At 33.5% G+C, this 23,225-nt stretch overlaps 2 protein-coding genes and 1 long non-coding RNA gene across 5 annotated transcripts; 1 reads left to right on the forward strand and 2 right to left on the reverse strand.

Annotated features, from left to right (window-relative positions):
* The first annotated feature begins 4,762 nt into the window (after positions 1-4,762).
* Positions 4,763-7,226, forward strand: LOC107896825 (protein FATTY ACID EXPORT 3, chloroplastic). Of its 2 annotated transcripts, none has more exons than XM_016822106.2 (7): positions 4,763-5,143; positions 5,262-5,637; positions 5,800-5,967; positions 6,063-6,109; positions 6,219-6,256; positions 6,696-6,788; positions 6,964-7,226. In XM_016822106.2, the coding sequence occupies exons 1-6, from the start codon at positions 4,904-4,906 to the stop codon at positions 6,772-6,774; spliced, it is 948 nt and encodes a 315-aa protein (XP_016677595.2). In that variant the 5' UTR covers positions 4,763-4,903; the 3' UTR covers positions 6,775-6,788; positions 6,964-7,226. The 2 variants fall into 2 exon arrangements, with proteins under 2 accessions (XP_016677595.2, XP_016677594.2); XM_016822105.2 differs by having other exon boundaries at positions 4,779-5,143; positions 5,259-5,637.
* A 3,009-nt stretch (positions 7,227-10,235) lies between these two features.
* On the reverse strand, positions 10,236-14,337 carry LOC107896827 (uncharacterized). Its single transcript, XR_001683899.2, has 3 exons — positions 13,781-14,337; positions 10,574-13,018; positions 10,236-10,474 (listed from the first exon to the last, which is right to left on the reverse strand). It is a non-coding gene; the product is annotated as an uncharacterized lncRNA (long non-coding RNA).
* Positions 14,338-17,494: 3,157 nt separating this feature from the next.
* On the reverse strand, positions 17,495-22,426 carry LOC107896826 (vacuolar-sorting receptor 1). 2 transcript variants are annotated; one of them, XM_016822108.2, is made up of 12 exons: positions 21,763-22,426; positions 20,775-21,467; positions 20,220-20,308; positions 20,061-20,130; positions 19,894-19,977; positions 19,632-19,708; positions 19,467-19,548; positions 19,293-19,375; positions 19,139-19,205; positions 18,447-18,575; positions 18,134-18,240; positions 17,495-17,699 (listed from the first exon to the last, which is right to left on the reverse strand). In XM_016822108.2, the coding sequence occupies exons 1-12, from the start codon at positions 22,055-22,057 to the stop codon at positions 17,610-17,612; spliced, it is 1,866 nt and encodes a 621-aa protein (XP_016677597.1). In that variant the 5' UTR covers positions 22,058-22,426; the 3' UTR covers positions 17,495-17,609. The 2 variants fall into 2 exon arrangements, with proteins under 2 accessions (XP_016677597.1, XP_040934845.1); XM_041078911.1 differs by having other exon boundaries at positions 19,139-19,375.
* Between the last annotated feature and the right edge of the window lie 799 nt (positions 22,427-23,225).

Here is a 23,225-nt window from a genome sequence, read left to right on the forward strand (position 1 = left end):
TATTGCATATATTTGTTCCTTTTAAGTATTATATAAATATTTATATACGTATATTTTATGTACATTATGTATATATTTTAATATATTATGCGTATATTTTGTTTTGTATATTATATATATATTATGTATATGCTTTTAATATTATTATATACTTATTTTTATTTTTATCTTCATTTTTTAATGTATTATATGGTACTATTAATTATTTTTCTTTTCTCTTTTGCATTATTATTTCTAATATATATGTGTATTGTATATTCCTTTACATATTATATATATATCGCTAGTATTACCAGTTACATGTATTTATCCCATTTCATGTACACATTAAACACATTCAATATTATCATATATTTAAATTCAATATATATTCATATAATGTTTCTTTATTTTTATCATTATCTCTGTATTGCTACTATTATTATTACACCCTCCATCATCATCACTATTGTATCATTACTTTTTAACATTTTATATATAATTATCTATACGTCATTGCTTTTATACTAACTAACGATATATATATAAATATACATATTTTTTGCGTACTTATTTTGCTTATGTATATCATTACTCACATTATCATCGTTTAATCATCTGTTTATCTATATCTTTGTAAATTCTTTCAAACCTCAAATCATTCATTATTTGTATCATCCTTATTATTACTAACGTATATATATACTATGTAATTTTATTATATTACTTGTACATTTTTATATACCATGCATATGTGTCTTTTAATATCGTACTATTATTGTTATGTATATATATTTTTATATTTCTTATTACTTCTATTATTACGTAGGTACCTTAATACGTATATGTATGCGCTTTTATATTATTATTACCGCTATCATTATCATTTTATTTCGCCATCTTTATATTCATTTATTCGTTAATTTACTGTATTCGATTATTTCATTTTTCTCACGCATTTGTTTATATTTACGTATTACTAACCTTGCTTCTACGTCATCTTTTCATAATTACTCGTTATTATCACTCATTATTATACGTTATTATTAATATCATAATCTGCTTTTATGTATTACTATAAATTACATTATGTTTTTACTTAATGCCTTAAAATAATTCTTTCATAAAAATGATATTCCGTATTTGGTAATTCGAGATAATCGTGCCCTAACTTACTGGGTTTCGGTTTTTCTCGTTTAACCTAAATAACGGACTACTCTTTTAAATCGCAATACGAGTTTTGAAAAATGCTTATTCTCGGAGATACGAGGTGTTGTGCCCTAACTCACCGGGTATGACATTTTGTTATCTCAAAATAAGATTTTTGCAAGTAAAGGCAATATTCGGCGTTTGGAAATTCGAGGAGACGTGCCCTAACTTACTGGGTTTCGATTTTCCTCGTTCACCCTGACTAACCGAATATCCTTTCGAAATACACGAATTTTTAAATAAAGGCAAGCTTGTTCTCAAGTTCGAGATGCCGTGTCCTAACTTACTGGACATGGTGTTTTATTACTTCGAGACAAGAAGGTCTTTAACATTTGAGCATTTTTTGCAAAAAGGGATCGCATTTCAAAGTCTTTCAAGTTTTCAAGTTTTCGACAACAAAGACACTAATTAATCAACTAGGCACCAATTTTGGGCGTTGCGGGGGTGCTAATCCTTCCTCGTGCGTAACCGACTCCCGAACTCATTTTCTGATTTTTGTAGACCAAAAATTATCGTTTTAGTAAATTTTAACTTTTATTAAAATGATTAATTTAAGGTGACCCGACCACACCTCATCAAAAAAGGTTGGTGGCAACTCCCAGTTTTTCGTTTTCATTTTCAAAATCCAGGTCGATTCTCGTTTTTTCAAAAAATGGTTACGACAATTTTGATCATAGGTTGCTGAAAAATAAAGAAAAGAATAAGGCCTAAGATATCTATGGAGTATCATTTACTTGATTGGGGTGTTGTAAATATTATCTTTTTATAATTTTAAATTATTAAAATTAAGAATAACTGAAACATATGTTTTATTAAATTTTTTAATAAATAATAAATTAAGATATATTATTCTAAAATATTATCTTAATAAAATTTAAAACTATTTATTAAAATACTTTAATTGAAATACAATATGAATAAAAAATAATATATATATATATATATTGAGCAATTACAAAAATACTTTTAGATTTAGGTATTGATTATTTTCAACAAAACACCAAAGATACCAATGGAAATAAAATCATGTTTATTTATAAATGGTCTTGAAGAAAATATTTAAAAATTGAAAAGAAAAAAATAAAATATATTAAAATTTTTACACCTTTAATAATTTTATTTAAATATATTAAATTTTTTAATTTTTTTAAAATTTTATTAATCAACTTACTAAAACTTCAACATAAGATTGTCACCACTTGGAAAGATACCACCTATAATAATAATTATATTTAGATACTTTTTTTTAATTATTTAAACAATAAAAAATAATTTTATTTCAATTAAATAATATTTTTAGTTATTTTAAATATTTTTATATTATTTTCAATACAAATTATTTGTCTCTAAACCAATGTCTTAATTCATAAATAAAAATATTAAAAGTGAAGTAAATATATAAATATTAGCATGTGCATTTGTTGCCTTAAAATATTTTAATTCAATTTTTTTTGAATTTTTAATATTTATGATCAATTTATAAATCAAATGTTCAAAAATATCAAAATATATCACAATTCTTCGTAAGTCCACTACTATTGTTCAGTGTTTGACTACTCTAAAAAATTTTGGTATAAAACAAAAAGAATATGTACATGATGATGGATGAATGAATCTTACTCCATACATTAGATAGAGAGTCGAGTCAAATAAACTTGCTATCAGTAACATTAGTAAAGTACTAAAAATTGATGTATTTTAAAAGTATTTCAATAAAAATTATTCAATTTTTATATTAAATTTTTAATATTTTAAAATACAAATTTTATAGAAATCAATTGTATTTTTAATTATAAACAATTTTTATATTGAATTTTTTATTATTTTAAATGTGATTAGCGAAGTTTATTTCAAGAAACAATAATTTTTTTAAAATTTTTAAATAATTTTTTAAAATTCTTTTTACAATATTTTACAATTTCTAATAATTTTGATATTTTTATAATTTTTTACCATTTTTTTAAATTCTAACAAATTATATATATATTTTTTAAAATTTGATTATATTTTTTTTATTTTTTATAATTATATATATTTAAGATTTTTTGGGTTTTTTAAATGATGTTATTCTAATATCAATTTATGACAAGTAACGATATATGATCAGATGGATACTTTAATTTTTTTTTTTTTTTTACATTCAAGGGATTAAATTAAGAACGCCTAATATCGTGAAGAACTGGATTAGGAACGTTTGATAGGATAAAACTTTTTTAAGGTAAATACAAATAGTTATCTTAACTTTCAAAAATTTTCATTTTAAGCACTTGAAATTTTTTTTATAATTTGGACACCTATATTACATAATTTGATCATTTCGATCACCCCATTAAAATTATAAAGAAAAATCCTCTTGTGAAATTATTTCTAAATTTTTTATTTTTTTCACATAATTTAAATATAATAAAAAAATCATTTTAATCTTATAAATGAGGTTTAACCTTGATTTGTTCAGGGCCCTTTTTAGTAGAACCTCTGATCATCTATCTTTCCTTCCGAACATTATCTTAACCCTTGCGGTTGCCCTTTCCTCTTTGTTTATCTAGGGGCTAATTTAGAGGGCTGGCAGCGTTCCATCCCTTAAAATAAAAAAGTTTCATTTTGGTACTTTAAAATTTTAAATTAATAAAAATAAAATTATATTTTAATCCCTAATAATAATAATTTTTTGATTTAATTTTTTAAATGTTATATTTTTATTATAAAAAAAATTATAATTTAATTTCGCTCCTAACCAAAATTTTCCCTTGGGCCTATCTCATCTCTTGTGCTAACAACGATTTCAGCGACTTCTCAACCCACCGGAAAAACACCCACAAATATCCGACTAAAAGAAGCATCAGCTTAAGCAGCGGCAACGATCATGACCATCCACCTGTTTTTACCTGTGACTGTTTCAGGTGCTACATGAGCTACTGGGTGAGGTGGGAGTCATCCCCAGCCGGTAATTGATACACGAGATTATAGATGCTTTTGAAGATGGGGTAGCTGAAAGCAAGAAGAAAAGTGGTGGAGCTAAGGGGTACTTTGGTGGTTCGAAACGAACCGAGTCGAAATCGGCAGAAGCCAGTAGCAGTAGCAAAAGTTGTGGTGGTGAAGTTTGTTGGGATGATGGTGAAGAAGAAGGGATTTGGAATGTTTGGAGGCGTTGAATTTAGAAACAATTAATTAAAATGATGTTAGATTAGCCACATTTATATTAAAAGATTAATTCTAAAATAATAATTTTTTTCTTTTATTTAAATTATGTAATACCCAAAATTTAATGATAAAAGAGTATAATGAAAAACTAACTGGAACAACAACTAGACAATCCAATTTATCAACAGAAGAGAAAAAGTTAAACAGCATCCAACGGCGGAGAGTTGATAATCACAGTATTGAGTGATGATAAATTCATAAGAATTGGAAAGAGAAGAGAACCACGTAGTTTTCATGTACCATATTGAAGCTTCGACTGTGATTCTGTGGGGCCGACTCATATACATTTCAAAGCAATTTACGTGTCAACAAAGCATCGCATAGCATCGAAACGGTTTCTTCCAACTTCCAACTTCCTATTTCCCGGGCAAAACAATGTTTTCTTTAAACCGATGTCGTTTTACATCCATTTATTCAATTGAAAGCAACGAATAGAGACAGCCCCCTCTTCTCTTCTCTTCTCTTCTCTTCGCTTTAGCTTAGCTTACTGCTAGGAAAACTGGTAATAGAGAAAATGTATTCGATCAAAAGTCTTAACCCTACCTGCGCCTTGCTGCCGTTGAAGACACTTAGCCGTGCTTCCGCTTCTCCGTTGCCACCGTGTTTGTCGCCGTCTCTACGGCTCAAGCCCACTTCTGGCCGCAGAGTCTCTCTCGCCGCTCCTAGAGGTTTAGCCCTAAGTTTTCGCCCACTCGATCGGCGGCTTTCCTTCAGCCAATCTGTTGTCGCTTTCGCAGCTTCCCACGAGGAATCAGTGAGTTGAAATTCAAATGACCTTTTATAACTTGCAATTTTCTTTTGATTCAAATAAATCCTTTTATTTTGAATTTTGCTAATAATATGGTTTTCAACTTTTGAATTTCTTTTAGAAGCATTCGGAAATAGAAGTGGAGAGAGAAAAGAATGAAGAATCATCAAATGAAGCATGGCAACGAGCTTTAGAAGCTTTCAAAGAACAAGCCTTGAAGATGCAGAACGTGTCCCAAGAAGCTTACGAGATTTACTTCAAGAAAGCTTTGGTTACTCTGAAAGAAACTTCGGAGCAGCTTAAGATTCAAGCAGAAAAGGCCAGAAACGATCTGATTGAAATAGTAAAAGAAACCAGTGAAGAAGGCAAAGTTTACCTCTCAACGGCAGCCGAGAATTCCCCTCCACAAGTCAAAGAAATTGTCGGAACATACTATTCCTCTGCCGATGATTTCAATGACATTTCCAAAGTTCTTGACTTTCACGTCGGCATACCTTATGGTATCGGAATTTTTCATATTCATAAACACAATCAGTGAATTTTATCCCTACCATGCCTGTCAATTTTCAATTCTACACCGGTTTATGAAAGCATTATTTGAAAAAGTTGAATTGCATAAACAGAAACTTTAAATTTCTTTTGTGCGTTTTTGGGTTTGGCAGGTATCATTCTTTCAGTCGGGGGATTCCTTTCTTTCATGTTGACAGGGAGTGTTTCTGCAATTAGGTTCGGTGTTATTCTAGGTGGAGCTCTTTTAGCATCAAGTGTATCAAGCTTAAAATTATACAAAGGAGGACAGTCTTCTCCTCTTGCCATCAAAGGGCAAGCAGGTTGTTAACCTTTTTCTTAATTTTGAATTTTTACATCCTTAATAGGATCAAATTACCATCTTTTATGTTTACTAACCGGACAATATTTTTAGCAGTCATCTCATCTGTCTTATTTTTTAGGGCGTTAAGCTCACTGATTCAGGTGGGGCTTCTATCTCTATGTATAATCTTTTGTTTTCCTTATTGTTTTTAATTCCTCACCAAATTTGTTCTCAGCTTCTGATTTATGTTCTTATTATTCTTTTTTGCAGACATCAACTCTGGGCACCTTTCTCACAACCTTAGTCAGGTTCATAAAGTTCTTGTAACATTTTAATTTTCCGTTATCTATACATGGAAACTAGACTGTGTGTGACATTGATGACCATAAGTTTTCAGCCTTGGTTCTCTAAAATATGATTATAGGGCGCTAAAAGTTAATGTTGGTATAAACGAAGGAATGAATACTATATTAGGTTACAGTTTGATCCTTTACCTTGCTTCTTTCAAGTCCTCTGCAAATGTTTGTTCTCTCTTGTTCCTTTGTTATTGCATGAAAATTTTAGTTTTGCCTGCATGTGTTAATATTCTCATTAGCATACGCTCCTGTGATATATATAATGCGGTTCCTTTTTTTCTTCCTTTCCTTTTTCATTTGGATTCTTCGCTAAATTTTAGTTCGCGAAGGCTTTCTTTATTGCGGTAAACAAAAGTTTTAAGTTTCTCTGAAAAGTTGCTATCATGTGCAGTGGTGCGGTGGCGGCATTCTATGTGTACAAGCTTCTACCAAATGACAAGCCAGGCTTAAAACCTGGGATAGGAAATTGAAGTGTTCTTTCGAGGTTAGTTTATTTACATATATGGTTTGTTCATTGGCTCTAATGGAAGTTGTCCCTATTCATTATGGGGAATTTTTATACCTCACTTTTGGTTGCCATAAAAATTTACATATGCATACAGAGTTGTCATTCCACTCACATACTCCCTTTTCTGGATGGTAAAATTTGAATCTTCCAGTGGCAGGATAGCTAGGTTAAGGTGGCCAAGTTGTCTGAGATCATGTAGTGCATCATTTTAGCTGTGAGGAAGCACAATTGGTACCAGAATAGCAAAATACATTCTCTTGTTACTACTGTTATAGTCCAATGGGATATAATGATATGAGGGGTAGTTTGATGAATGGATTGGTAGAAGATGTTAATATTAACTTTTTATTCTTCTTTCCGTCTTCATTAGAAGCTCTGAACAACAATAATAATAATAAGGTTTGAATTTCTTTTCCTGTTAATCTTGTATACGCAGGTGAATTTTCATGTGCATGGTAACCAAGTAATACAGTTTCTTTTCCTTCTAACAAAAATAGCATAGTTGGACCCACATTTTAAGGACTAATTCAAGATTAGAGTTCTTATGTAGGGAAATTGTGGTATGAAACATGGACTTCACGACATTTGTATTTCTTTTCCAATAATTTAATTACATATCAATATTTTCATCCTAATTTCAGGATTTTCATCTTGAAAAAAATCAAATTCAAATAAAAATTATGAAATTTAGAATGAAAGTGTTTATTTGGCATTAAACTATTGGAAAGGGATAATATCTCTGTTTCATACAATCCTTTTTCTATTAAGTATACATTTTGATATTTAAATTTTTTAAGTCGAGCTTGGTATGTAAAAATATCATGAGTTATTGTTTTTAGTTCAAAATTTAAATCATCTTAAAAAAAAGACAGATACTTCTGTCAATGAAAATGTGTCCTGCGTCTATCTTTTAAGTTAAAATTATTACTAAAGTTTTTAAAAAAATCTCAATTAAATGAAAATAACAATTGAAAAATGCATAAAAGAAGTGTTGAAATTGTATAATTGTGAGTCATTGACCATTCTATCAATTTTGAAGGAGAACTATGAATTGACGTGAATGGTGAATGATTTAGACTAAAAGGACTTGTGAGGAAGAGTGAGATTTAAAAAAAAATGCTTCGGAAAAATATTTAAAAATAACATATTTTTCATTTTAATAAAAATATTTTATTAAAATAATTTAATAGCTTGAAAAATCAAATACACGCGACACAATTTCATTGGTCCAAAAGTATATGGCCCAGTTAAAATTTTGAATTAAAAAAATTAAAATATGCCATAGTATTATTCGTAAATTTGGAGTATACCAAAATGAAAAGAAAGTATAGTTTAGAATTGAAATAGTGAATGAAAGCTTTTAAAAGAATGAGAAAAAAGTCAAGATGTGTGGTTAGTCTCTCTACTTTTACTTTAAAATTTAAAAATTAAGTTCTCTTATTTTTCGAATTTAAAAATATCAATCCTATAATTAATATTGTAAGTATTTTCTATCAAAATGTACCAACTTGATTAGATCGTTCTTATAAAATTTTGTATAAATTGATAGAAAATAAACAGATTGACAATTTTTATGAAAATTACTAACAACAATAAAAATTGAATTAAAATTTTTAAATAAAAAAATTGAATTTTTAACTCTGAAAATAAAAAAGCTAAATCTTGAATAAGGTTTACCGCTTCAAGACTGTCTGTTCGGATGGTAACTTTTCGAAAACCATGGTCAAGGGCAATTTGGAACCCATCTAGAATGCCCCATAATTCTGAATCAATAAATTCACAAATACCTAAATACCTCGTGTAACCAACGATCCAAGCTCCTTTCTAATCTCGTAGAAGCCCTCCAGTTGCAGCAAACATATTCTCATAATTAACCGATCCATCCGTGTTCATAAAGACCCAATTATCCAGAGAGTCAGGAACAAAATCAGTCCATGGGGGTTTGGTGCCTTCCAATCTGGATATTGAAACGCACTGTTTCGCCCAACATAATGAGGCTTTGATCACATCATCAGTACTCCAAGAAAGGCATTGAAATATACGAAGGTTCTGATTTTTCCACAGGCGCTAGATGATAATCCTGAACAAACAAGACCAATTGACTCCACTATTTGGTGTTAAGGCATGCTGGTTCCGTAAATTAAGCTCCATCCAATCATGAAGAGATACTGCAAAAAAAGGCAGATCGTTTACCTATAGGGATTATCTGCAACCAAATTTCCTTTTCCGTTCTGCAGTCCCGAAGCACATGAAGGATATTCTCATAATGATGACCACAAGTACCGCAAGCAGTGTCAGAGCCCAAACCTCTTCGTATTCTTTTAACATTAGTGAGTAAACGATGTTTAAGAACAAGCCAAATGAACACTTTAACTTTTTGTGGTCCAATATACTTCCAAGGTAATTTCCAAACATCCTCCTTTCTATGCCAAGAATCTTCTCTAAGTTTATTATACGCGCTTTTAACAGTAAAACCACCAGATGTAGTTCCTTCCCAAATAATTATGTTCGAACCTGAATTTGATTGGGGTGGTGGAATTCCAATAATCTTCTGAATAATGTCTTCAGATAACCAAAGGTAAAAGAAGTCCAAATTCCAATCCCGTTCTCCATGACCATGTCATTAAGGGGACAATACATATCCAAGTTAATAGTTCAAACTAATTTTTAGATAAGGGTCCCACTTTAGGCATCCACGAATCCTTCCAACAGTTTATTTTACGCCCATCTCCAACTGATCAGAGCAAATTTTCCCGAATAAGCAGCCAAATCTTCGACAAAGATCTCCATAAGAAAGAGCATCGCCCCCTCGATAAAGACTCAGGTAACCCATTTTGAACCCCATTTTTGGACCGAAGCATATTTACCCATAACGAAGAATGGTCAGTCACTAATTTGAAACCTAGTTTCATAATGAATGACATATTATGATCACGAAGAGCCCTCACACCCAGCCCACAATGTGCCTTAGGTTGACATATCGACTCTCAGCTTACTAGAACAATCTTTTTTACTAGCGTTAGTAGACCCCCAAATGAATTGTCTAACCATAGCTTCAATCTCATCAAACAAACCTTTCGAGATCAGCATCGATTGCATGAAGTAGCTCGGGATTGAAAATAAGACCGCTTGAGCTAGAGTAATTCTACCAGCAAGAAAGAGTTGCCGAGCATCCCAACTACTAAGTTTACTCCTCACTTTATCGACAACAAAGTGCAAAGTATTATTAGTAACCTTCTCATGAAAGAGAGGAACCCCTAAATATGAACAAAGATTCTGTACCACCTGAAACCCAAGTAATCCGCTTATACGCCTTTGAACGTCCTCATCCACCCTTTTAGAAAACACCATGTTTGACTTCTGAAGATTAAATCTATGCCCCGAAAAACCATAAAAGGTGTCTAAAACTTCCTTCATGATTTGTGCCTGCTGTTCTTTTGTCTGACCAAAAATAATCAAATCATCTGCAAAAAAGAGATGAGATAGAGAGGACCTGATCTAGTGAGTCGAATGGGCAACCATCTACCATCAGCTATGGCCGCGTGAATACCATGCCCTAACTACTCCATACAAAGTATGAAAAGATAAGGTGACAATGGGCATCCTTGATGAACTCCTCTTGCTGGTTTGAACTTTTGGGTTGGCACTTCATTCCAAAGTACCTGCATAGCAGAACCAGAAATAGTTGACATGATAACATTACGAAGAAAGTTAGGAATACCTGCAGCCTATAAAGAAGCATCAATAAAATCTCAACTAACATGATCATAGGCCGTTTCGAGATCAATTTTAATGGCCATCCATCTTTTGCTCTTTTGCTTACTCTTCATAGAGTGAATGACTTCTTGAGTAATGATGATATTGTCGTTTATATTCCTTCCGGCAACAAATCCTGCTTGTTCAGGTTCTATGATCCTTGGAAAGACCAATTTAAATCTGTTAGCAATGACCTTCATCACAAGCTTGTAAAGCACCGAACAAAGGCTAATAGGGCGAAACTGCGAGAAACATTCCGGATGCTGCACTTTAGGAATAAGAACAATAAGAGAGTTATTGAGGTCTGGATCAATGCTATTCCCAGAAAAAATCCTCTTGACCTATTCACAAACTGAAAGGCCCACAAACTCCCACTTGCTTTGGTAAAAAATAGCATGAATTTCGTCATTGCCTGGAGCTTTTAAAGGCTTCATATCAAAAAGAGCCTTTTTAATCTCCTCATTAGAAACAGGCCTACTAGGAACTGGATATCTTCTTGCCTAAGAGTCGGGAAATTACCACACCCAGGATTATCGGTATCCCTAGTCTACTCCCCATAAAGATTTCTATAAAAGCTAACTGCTTCTTGTTTCAATTCATCTTCATTAGTGACCCACTCCCCTGCTTGATTTTTCAGAGCCACAATACGGTTATGCTTTCTTCTCTGCAAAGTTCTCCTATGAAAAAACCTTATATTACGATCACCAAAAACAAGCCAATCACATCTAGCCTTTTGTCTCCATAGAAGCTCCTCATGATGTAATACTGACTCTAGTTCTTCACGAATTTCCAACTCGACCTGATTCAACAGAGCCGAGCTCCTTCGATCAATCGCCTTTTGAACATTATCCAGCTTCTTCTTCAAAAGGTACTTCCGATGCATAATGTGTCCATAAACCTCCTTATTCTATTCTTTAACTTGTTTAGTGAAAGTCGCATGAGTTGTTGACATATCCCCCATGAACTTCTAGTTCTCCTTAACAAACTTAGAAAACCTCAGATGCTCAATCCAACCTGCTAAAAAACGAAAAGGTCTTCTAGAGAAAGACTGAACATTAGGCATAAGCAATAATAAGAGTGGTCTATGATCAGATTTAAGTTTTGGAAGATGTAAAACTTTGGACAAAGGACTCAGACTCCAAGCGTCATTACAAATTGCTTTGTCTAGTCTCTCAAAAACTTCCCTCTCTATTCCAAGTGAAATTAGGCCCACTAAACCCCAAATCATGCAGACCCATGGAATCCATGAACTCATTAAAGAGAACACATCTTTTCCTGATGGCCCGTCCACCTCTTTTTTCACACGAAGCAAGAATAGCGTTGAAATCACCAATCGCTAACCATGGAGACCCATCCCCCGGCACAGTATATTTCAAAGCTTCCCATAATTGCTTTCGCTTTTGACCATTAGGACTGCCATAAACAAAAGTGACCAAAACCGGTTGTCGATAAAACTTACCAGAAATTCTAAGTAGAATAAATTGGGAATGGTTACCGAAGATATCAACAGAAATGGAGTCTTTCCAACCTGTCAAAATGCCTTCCGAGAAACCCACAGCCTTCACTCGATGCGAAAAGTCAAAGCCAAGCTTGGCGATAATAGAATCAGCTTTGGGCCCATTTACCCTCGTTTAGGCCCACCAAATCAGACTTATGCTCTGTAACACCCCTAACCCGTATCTGTCGCCGGAGTGGGTTACGAAGCATTACGAGACCTAATCGTAATTTTTGAACAATTCACATGAATAATAACGAGTCTTTTTAACCACTCAACTGTGACATGAGTATTAAAATCGATTTACTAATAACACATATATCATCCTTGTTTTAACAGCATAATAATATTCAAATGGTAATTATTTAAAATCAAGACATATCATACAATACACTCACTGCAAATATCATATATGCATGGCAAACTATATACCACCTCCAAATGACAAAACATTTCTAAATTTCATTACCCAAGAACCGAATACATCCAATCTACTTTCACAGTTACAACTTAGTTAACTTGTTTAACATATAACTAGATATACATATATTCGGCCATTTAACCAAATCTAATTAACTAAGCAACCTAGTCGAATACACCACTATTAAAATATATATAACTTAAAACATAATATTTCCCATAAAGCTAGATCTTTAAACCAATCATCTACTATACACCAAAATATCAACCAAACGTTCAAACCACAATCAACTTCACCTTTTTCATGTTCAAACATTACAAGCACAAAAACACAATCAAGATAATATAGACTTATGTATCAAGTTAGCCATTTTCGCATGGCATTTATATACATCTCAACCATAATGAATTCAAAAGGTATCTTAGCTTATACATACCATAAACTTTAAGTTCGGTTTTCAAAAGTACCAAAAGATTAATGATAGTGTGACGATATACACTGACGATCCCCGAGCACGTAACGATCACCAAGAATCTAAAACACAAAGAGCAAACAAAAACACACCATGTAAGCTTTAATAGCTTAGTAAGTTATAAGCAATTTTAATAAGTCTATAGATCAAACTCTTAATAATAATTTCAAATATTATAGACAAGGATTCATCAATATCCACTTACAACCACAAAGCATTTCTTGTTCCCAAACTCCCGGCCGAATCTAATATGAAATTTCATTCTCATGTGATATCCACAATTTCAAACACAAAGCTATTCAAATTATACATCTTATACAAAATTCCAAATAGATGATTTACATTTAGTATTTCATATAATCCACAATTAAACATATATATTTACTTTCAAATATAAATACCTCATAGTTTCGAGACTTACCGAAATCAATCTTTTGAGCTTAAAAATTTTCTCGCACACTTAGTGCTCAATAACCGATTTCACACACTTAGTGCTCGGAAATCCAATTTGCACACTTAATGTTTAAAACCAACTTGCACACTCAGTGCTCAATGACCGATTTCGCACACTTAGTGCTCAATGACCGATTTCGCACACTTAGTGCTCGGTATCAAATTTGCACGTTTAGTGCATCTCTCAAACTTGCTACTCATTTATATATATACATACAAAGCTTAAACATCAACCACCTAAATACATATTAACCTATTCATCTTATTAATCACTGTTACACTCGGTTCTATCAATAATATATATACTTCCATTAAATTCATGTATATCATTTATAAATAAATTCAATTCGACTTAATTGCTTAAAACTTACCTCGTATATCGGCGAACTACGTTTCACGACTATTCGATTAATTTCGTTTTTCCCTGATCCGATCCCGGTCCTTTTTGTTCTTGATCTAATTAATTCCAAATTGAATTCATTAAATTGAATTTCACCCAATTTAATCTCAACTACACAATTAAGCAAATTTCTAATTTGCCCTTCACATTTTACAATTGTACAAAATAATTCAAAGTGCATATATCATAAAATTACACTCAATCTCATCCCAATTCACAAGAGCCGAATATTCACTAAACCTATTCAAAACCTTACATTTTATTTAATTTAAAAATCTAGTCCCTCTCTATTCAAAAATTTTACAAATTCGTTCCTTATACACAAAATCACATAGAAATCTTATTACAACTTTAAAAGAAAAATCTAACATATAACTTTCATTTTCTAACATCAACACCACCTAACTCAAGAAATTTCTCCATAGCTGAATACCATAATATGAATTAATTTCAAAATTAACACATGGGCTATGTACATATCTTGACTACAAGCTCAAAATATACTTTTTTATCAAAATCTAAACTAAAACTAACCTTGGATTTTGGCTTTCCTTGACCGAAAGTGAGAAAGCTTTTCTCTTTTTCTTATCCTTTAATTTCGGCAATATGGAAGAACATGCAAAAGGAATGTTTCTTTCTTTTGTTTTTCTATTATAAATTAATTCATATTATAATTAACTAATATACTTTATAATATATAAAATATCATATAAAATGATCCATCACCGTCCACTAAACTTATTCATGGCATAATTTCATTTTAAACCCCTTTCTTTAAAAGACATGCTAATTTTAATACTTAATTAAATAGCATATTTATAATCACTTGATGCAATTTGACCTCTTTTTAATAATCAAACATTCAAACCGAACAATTAAATTATGAAAATTTAACACTCATAATTTCACACATAGCAAACACAGAAAATAAATTTTAAACATTTTTTTGACTCGGATTCGTAGTCCCGAAACCACCGTTCCGACTAGGGTGAAAAATCGAGCTGTTACATGCTCTCTATTATATTCCCAAAAAATACGAGGGAATTTCAAACTGGCACAACCTTGGCAATTCCAACAAAAATAGTAAAATTCATAATAATTTTTTTATAAAAACAAAGTAAAAATTACCACCAGATCAAGCAGAAGAGGTTCGAAGGTCGTCAGTCTGTCCTTCAGCACAACCTCCAATCACATCCAATTCGGGCCCAACTTGCGAATTAACAAGGTTAACCATGGAACTTATAGCATCTGACAATGGAACTCGAGCAATTCCAGCATTTTTCAATCTACCTCCTTTGTCCTTAAAAGAACGATTGAGAGAGACTCCACCATGATTATTACTAACTTTAATCTCAGATGCCCTCTGGAAACAAAGATAGATTTATTAGCACTAACTAAAATATTTTTCTTGTTACCTTTATGCGTTTTATTCACATTATTATCTTTAATAATAACAGCTGAATGATGTTTTGGATCTAAAAAATTAGCGTCTAATTTAACCACAGATTCATTAGATCCTTCGAATATGGGTTATTCAGAACCAAATTTTTCTCCAAAAGACCTGAAGGACCCAAATGTTCCTTCCCAATTTCCTACTCAGATAAAATATTAGAAAATCCGCCTACATACTGATTATTTAAAATAATATTTGGACCATTTGAGGTTATGTTATACAAACCATTGAGGATTAACCCATTAGTCATTAAAGGACCCTTCAACTCAACCCGTTCCTCACTTGGTCCATCAGGTAAGACATTCGATGGCCCACAAGCTTGTGCCGCTCCCTCCTTTAAATTTTCTACTCCTGCAGCCGGTGCAAAAGAAACAGAGTTAGAAAAATTATTCATTCGGTCCTTGTTATTTTGAAATAAATCATTAGATTCCACAGGCCTCTTTCCCGCTGACTTAGGCCCACTATATCCCTTAATCTGACTTGTCTCAACACCTATCGGGCCACTTGAACTTGAGCCCAAATCCGGCCTGATTAAAGCCGAATCCACACCAGCTTCACAGTTCGCCACTTTTAAATGGCCCAAACCCCCATCAGTTCCAGCGAGGCTACCACCTGAGACCTCTCCCCCGATTAACGGCGAGAATCGAGATCCCACCGAATCCTTTCCTTTTTTCGCAGCCTCGTTAACCCGAGAATCGCGTGAGATCCCCTCCGTGATTTCCTATTAACTATCATCCATGGCCTGAATTCAACGTTCTTTCCATCCCCACCCTCACCAGCAACTTCACCAGGTGCTACCACCGCGTCGGCCTCCGTTCTTTCCAAGACCGCCTTCGACCTCTCCAAAACCGCTTCAACTTCCACCGACAGACACAACTCTTTTACATGTCCATATTTCCCACAGTTAAAGCAGACCATCGGAAGAGATTCGTATTCAACCCGTTGGACGTCCCCATCCACCAAGACCTTAGAGATGAGTGGTCTGTCAAGGTTGACGAACACGGCCATATGGGCAAACCGCCCCCGAGTGTTGTTGCCAGTTTGTAAGTCCAATTTTACAACTTTCCCTATTAAACTCCCAATAGCTTCAATGATCTGTCTTTTGTACAGATAACCCGGGAGTCCTGGCAGACGAATCCACGCTAACACCACACTAGGGTAAAGCTGAGATGGATTAAACGATTTCGTCTAAGGTTGTACCGTGAGGTACTGCCCAAAAATTATCCAAGGACCTTGAGTTAAGACTTTGTTATAATCCCCTATATCCTGAAATTTAACAAAATAACAAAAAAATAACCATTAGTGATATCCATCAAATGAAAAGATTTTGCACGTTTCCAGAGGTTTAATGTACGGTTATAAAGCACATTATAACTAATGTTGCGCCCTAGCAACTTCAGAATAACCGTCGATTCCATTTCCTTAAACAATATATCTTTAATGCGCTCCGAAAAAGCAATTGCCAGAATGCCATTGACCATTGACTTATTCACATCCCCTTCCAGAATTTCTAGATCCCCTTCATTCCTCTCCAGATTCCTTGCAAGATTTCCATCAGAGGTGGATACATTCCCCCCCAAAAGTTTCTCTTCAAAGGGCACCATCGGCTGTTGTTCAGACTCAACAACCATATTAGTCTCCTCTTCATCACCAGCTTCCTTGAAACGTACTTTCTTGGTATTTCGATCACCCACATCACTCAGATCACCAGCCGAACCATTACCAGAATTTTGCATCTTTTTTTACTCTAAGTAATGAAGTCGTCGTTTTAACGCAGAGCTTGCCTTTAAAATTTTAATATTTTAATCCACATTTTAATTAAACAAATAAATGAGGATTGTATATTTGAAATAAAAAAAAACTATCTTAAAAGTACAACATAAACATAAAATTTAAAAATTATTTTACTTAAAATTTATTAAATAATGTTTAAAAACAATAAAATTTATGAAGATAGTCAAACAAGAGGGTTTGAAAAATCCGAGAAATGTAACCAAATTAAGATCCTACTTTTTGATCCAGCACAACAAAAAGCCCAAGCCTGCACCTTTCTACAAGCTTAAATTAACAATAGAGATGAGAACAGAATGATGCATCCGGATCCAAATTTAAATTTTTTTAATTTTAAAAACTTAATATCGGGCAAGTTTACCCAACTATTTTCCGACCCACCCTGAACTCAATTCTTCAAAAATAAATCCAGCCGGAAGATAAAATGTAAAAGCCACATAATTATGAAAATTGTTCTTTATTTAGAATTACAATGTCGAAGAGAAGCCAAATAAGTTACGTGACTCAAAAATATAAAACCTACTAATATATAACCAACCCAATCAGAAGAGGCACTTTAAATGTCTGGATGATGAACGTTGTTTGGTTGATTATCCAATGGCATGTATTGTGCCATTATAGCCCGAATCTCTGAATCCATGTATCTCTGCATCAAGTTCAAGAACACAAGGATGTCAGTCCAAATTCATCAAAACACCCCTCTGCTGTTATCCACTCCAACTATCATTTCAGTTCAATCGGGGGGTCTCATTCTGACAACTGTCTTCTGATTATCGCCATCTTTGGTTTCTACTGAAAATCTATCCAACTACATATGCACTACTTGGACCAATTTGACTGCACTTCATCTTCAGATATTGTAGTTTAGGTTTCCACTTAAAGGACAAACATGCCTAACCAGATTATTTTGAGTTCCCAGTTTGGTTCAGAATTACCCTTTAATGAATACCTATAATGTTATAAATTCCCACTCCCCAAGCCATCTATCAACCATGTGATGCCTCTTTATCATGAATACCGCAATGGATCTATAACTTATTGAAGAATAGGTATTAATATTAGAGTAATGACAAATCTTACCCGGATTCTGTATTTGTAAATGGCATACCCTCCAGCTCCAGCAGCAACCAATCCAAGAATTATTACCCAAACAGAGCCCCAGCTTACCTCTGTTTTAACATTCTTACCTGAAAACAAATAACACGCATTTGAGGGGTCTTACGATCCTGAATGTCATCATGTTGATATGAAATGCAATTAAATGGACAATCAGCTTCGTCTTAAACTCAATACCAACATCTCCTATACCCCATTACAAGATGCAGGAGAACATTATATGAAAACATTTGTATCTAATACAGACTATCACGGCAGGCCTCAAACATATACTCACTGATACATGTGTCATGCTCTCGCATGTACAATGAACCACCACTACAGCTGCACTCATAACTGCCCCAGGTATTTTTGCATTTGCAACCAGGACATTGGCAGGCCAGCTTCTCCTTGCACTCATCAACATCTGGGAGACAGTCCAATGTGAGACATGGTTCACCAATAGATATATAAATGATGTATAGCTTTAAAACTTATTTGATGCAGCTCTAATAGGGAGCACTTCTTATTTAAAAGCTTTGCACAAAAAATTATATCATAAGATGGTCTATAAGCACTCTTACTTTAAGCATTTACAAAAACCTCACTCATCCCTTGCCTATAAAAGGTACCAATACTTCAGCTTTTACTAGAAAGTTCCTCCTAAATCAGAAATCTCTACAAGTGATTCAAGATTTTACCAAACTCCCATCAAATCATTTTAGATGCCAAGAGCATTAATTAAAACTAAAATACTGCACCCAAAATCTCGATAACTTCATGGTGTCTAAAACACCAATCTGATGTAGCAATAGCAGTTAAGCCTCTTATAATTCACATGTTCCACATATCAATAAAACCACGCATAATATTAAATGAACTCGTTGACAAAAAGGAGAAAGCAAAAATCTAATGAGTAGTCTATTCCAAGTGTTAAGAATGGCTCTTGAAGATATTAAATGAAGAAACCATGTAAAAGTATCCTAGTACCTTCACAGCTCTTGACTCCATCACCCCTGAATCCGTATGGGCACTTGCAACCATGTGAATGATCATCCTGAACATTCCATTCCAGAACCGAATAACTAAGAAACCGGGAAAATGATGGAGAGATAAATAAAGAGATAGACAGAGAGACACTCACAATACAAGCAGAGTATGTCCTTCCTTCCCGTGTTTCTCTCCAACATCCTCCATTGTTGATTTCACAGCGTAAAGCCGCAGAAGCTGTTAATCAGAAAAGCAGATGGAACTAAGCATAAAGGAGTTGTAAAATGCAAATTTCTGTTTAGCATTAATTATAACCGTCAAGTCCAACCTTCACAATGTGTATAACCATCTCCAGAAAACTTCACACCATTAACTAACGGGCATTCGCACACTCTTCCCCGGAAGGTATCCTACAAGTAAAAAAGGGGCATCAGCAAAAGGGTTAAATTGAACAAATAGCTGACCTGAAAAAAATTTCCAGTAACATACATACCCTGCATGCAGTTATGTTGGCACTTTTGTCCTGCCAGCAACCACCATTGTTTTCTAAGCACTCGTTAGTTTGTATATCTGCCAAGGACAACTTATAGTGAAATAATGAGTATCATCTTAATATAGTTTCTACCCAAAAATACAAATTTATAACTTAAATAGCATGGGAAAAAATGGTGATAGGTTAATGCCAGAAAATTTAAATGTTTCAAAGCAAACCACAAGAAGAAAATTCCTCTAAATTAAGCACAACAGATGATAACCTTCAGTTAAGCAAATTGCTGGCTCTGTGGTCTCTTGAAAACCTGCACAAATTGCCTTGAGAACAGCTCCTCTGTCCAACTTCCCTAAATCCATTAGAAAAGATGTTGTTACGAAGGTAATTCAAACAAGCAAATTGCTGGCAATGACAGTAAATTTTGATTCATACCTCTATACTGTCTGTTGTTTATCACAAGGGTTGGCAGTATAGTTACATCTCCACGGGAGCCTTTTCCAATCTAAAATAAGAATTACAGCATAAATGAGAAGCTCAATGGTAGGATTGCGCAAATTCTTTTTAACTTGTAAAGTTCAAGAATTGCCTCACCTGTGCATCTTGCTCAGCTTTCAGCACTGGGTTGTCCACATCAGCCTCAGTGTCTCCAATACATTTGTCTACTTTATTGAGATCAACACCTATAAAGCAGAGAATGGAAGACATACGATAAACATAAGTACACATGTCAAATGTAAAGACACAAACTTGCTTTTAACCCATAACAGATTACTTAAGTAATCAAACATTTCCAGGGGCAAATAAGAATTCTTTTGCTTTTCTAGATCCCAATAAAATCAGAGTTACATACATATATAATAAAAATACACATACAGGTAGGTGCACATGTAAATGTATATAAATTCATTAGCGCTACTACACAATCCTTTTTCTTCAACTTCGGTAAACAGGAAGAAAAAATTACTTATTGCTCATTTCCAGAAAGAAGGAACCAATTCAATGGTCGTATGCTCCATTTTTGAAGAAATAAAATCAATCAAAATGCAACACTAGCACCTTCAGAACAGTATAGCAGCAGCAATATTGTGCGACACATTTTAAGAATCATATATAATAGAGAGCATTGCAAGTAAAGCATTAACCTACCAAGGGCTTGGATAACTTTATCAGCACACTCCTTGTTATATTTCTTCTCTTTCATCGGGCAGCGGATAGCAAAGTCCGTAACATAATCCCACCAAAGCCATGGCTTTCCACTTTCATTGGCAACTTTGAACAAGCAAGCTTGGCGAAGATTTTGAACCACCACATCTTTACCATCATAACCTTTACTGAAGTCTTGCTCAGGATCTGGAGCACAGTACCTCCCATGATTGATACACTGTGACTTGCACTGTTTGCTCAAAATAAAAGCTTCAGGGCAATACCAAGTTATATAGTGGGGGGTGAACATAGTGTAGCCCTTCCGCTCAAGTATTTGAGCAGCTCCTTTGAAGTTCTTGACAAATTCTATCTGGCTGTCACACTTTGGCCCACACTCATCGTTGCTATTTGTCCAGAACTCATACTCAACCCGTTCATCAGGATGAGGAAGTGACTCCCTCCAGTCAAGATTCATATTAACCATCTCCCCACCGTTAAGGGCCTTCTTGAGGCTGTCCCCTAGTGATTTACTGATAAGGGCTGATGGAATGGTGATGTTCTGCAGGTATTCAGCATTAGCATTTTCTTCTTCAGGGGTATCCATGGTAATCAAGGGCTCATCCTTGCTGTCAGCAACAAGAATAGCAGCAGCTCCAGCTTTCTGAGCATTCCATGCCTTCAAGGTGAAGAAACAATCTGCCACAACAGCCAAGTTAAAGATGATAAGCACGTGCATTTAAAGCTCTTTGAGAAGAGCAAAAACTGAAAGCCAATTCAAATCCCTAAGAACTACCAAATTGAAACCAGAGGGCAATGCTAAATTTAACAAGTGTCAACTGCCAGCAAAATTAAGTAGGGTTACTAACATTTAATACCATAAATTACATAAATAGAAAGGCCAAATAAAAGCATAGTCCGATTCTTTTATTTCCAAAATCGGAGAATCTATGATAGATAAAAAATAAGAAATAGGAAGAAAAAAGAGGCAGACCTCCACGATCAACAAGGAGAAAAGTGGGTAATCCCCCAGGCTTTGATTTGAAAGAGATGTCAAAATCATCGAAGGACTTGCAAGCGCCTTGATTAGCTTTAGGATAAACAACAGTGCCAACCAAGGTACCCCCATACTGAGGAACCCCAAAATTCCCAATCGCACACTCATAAACCCCTTTGATTGATTCCGGCGAAGTCACCTTCAAGCTGTTCTTCTCCACCACAAACCTCCCCAAACAATTCCCCACTAACAAAACCCACATGCAAATTACAAACCAAGAATTTTCCCTCATCTTTCCAGGAGAAACTTTTTTTCTCTAATAATAACCCAAGATGGGGGAATCTTTCAATCAACAATAACTTAGTATCAAAGTCGCCTCTTTTCGCTGGTCAAGTTTCCCAATCCTTCTAGGGAGCTCAATTTTTTCCGTTTGGTTTGTGCTTTCGACACAGCAATGAGGCGTTTGCTTGGTCGTATAAAGAAAAACCCAGAAGTTTAAGAAGAAAGATTTGGAAGAAAGTTGTAAGCTTTTTCAAAGTAAAGAGAAAAAGAAGATTTGGAAGTGTTGTGGAAGTAAAGGAGCTGTAATGTAAACCGACTTTGATTTAAAAAAGGATACAAGAGGGGCTGCTTGGATAAATTAGATGAGTGAATGTGAAATTGGGTGATTTGCTATAATATTCCATTTTTATAATCATATTATTATTTCACCTACCATACTGATAAGACAAAACGTAGAAAGGGAAAGGGTAATGCATGAAATACATGTGTCTTATTCCCGATTGACTTTAACACGTCGATGCTCCGTTAATAACCCCACCCCATTCCTCGCATCCCTTTAAGATAATAAAAAAGATTGCTATTATGTACTATACCACTATACTAAATCTATATTTATATTATATATTTAATCAAATCTCAATTCAGTTTAATACTCAACAAATGTATTATTTTTTCTATAAACTCTAAAATATATATACATTACTTTGGTGAGTGTAGGTTTATAATAGTTTATTTAATTAAAACCTTCAAAAACAGAAAATACTTTTTTTACATTTGATTGAAGATAATATATTTGATCATGTTTGCTCAAAATTTTCTCTCTTTGTCACATGTATTTATTTCTTGAATATTTTTGTACTATTAATTTATTTTTAATTTACTTGTGTAAAATGATTTCTTATGCAAGTTTATATTAATTAAAATATGCTAGTTGCCAAATTTATTCAGAGTGTAGTATAATTATCACTTGTTTACATATTAAGAATATGACATAATTATCACTAAGAATATAATTTATAATTATATTGATACACTATTAATATTTATCAATTTCTACAATGTTAATATTTACAAATAAAGAACGTTGTTTATTTAAAATTTTAAAAATATTCTCTAATTAATTTCTATAATGAATATTTTAATTCCTTAGTAGTAGTATTTTATTTCAATAATTTCAC

Source organism: Gossypium hirsutum, chromosome A10 (genome assembly GCF_007990345.1).
Source record: "Gossypium hirsutum isolate 1008001.06 chromosome A10, Gossypium_hirsutum_v2.1, whole genome shotgun sequence".
Taxonomy (NCBI): domain Eukaryota; kingdom Viridiplantae; phylum Streptophyta; class Magnoliopsida; order Malvales; family Malvaceae; genus Gossypium; species Gossypium hirsutum.

Bases quoted from the DNA above. Each gene is read 5' to 3' on its own strand.
- LOC107896825 (XM_016822105.2), top strand. From the start codon at position 4,904: ATGTATTCGATCAAAAGTCTTAACCCTACCTGCGCCTTGCTGCCGTTG. The intron at 5,638-5,799 runs GTATCGGAATTT...TGGGTTTGGCAG, and splicing joins TCACGTCGGCATACCTTATG to GTATCATTCTTTCAGTCGGG. The intron at 6,110-6,218 runs GTGGGGCTTCTA...TCTTTTTTGCAG, and splicing joins CGTTAAGCTCACTGATTCAG to ACATCAACTCTGGGCACCTT.
- LOC107896826 (XM_041078911.1), bottom strand. From the start codon at position 22,057: ATGAGGGAAAATTCTTGGTTTGTAATTTGCATGTGGGTTTTGTTAGTG. The intron at 19,709-19,893 runs GTTATCATCTGT...TGTCCTTGGCAG, and splicing joins AGCAATTTGCTTAACTGAAG to ATATACAAACTAACGAGTGC. The intron at 18,576-19,138 runs GTACTAGGATAC...ACTGTCTCCCAG, and splicing joins TGGAGTCAAGAGCTGTGAAG to ATGTTGATGAGTGCAAGGAG.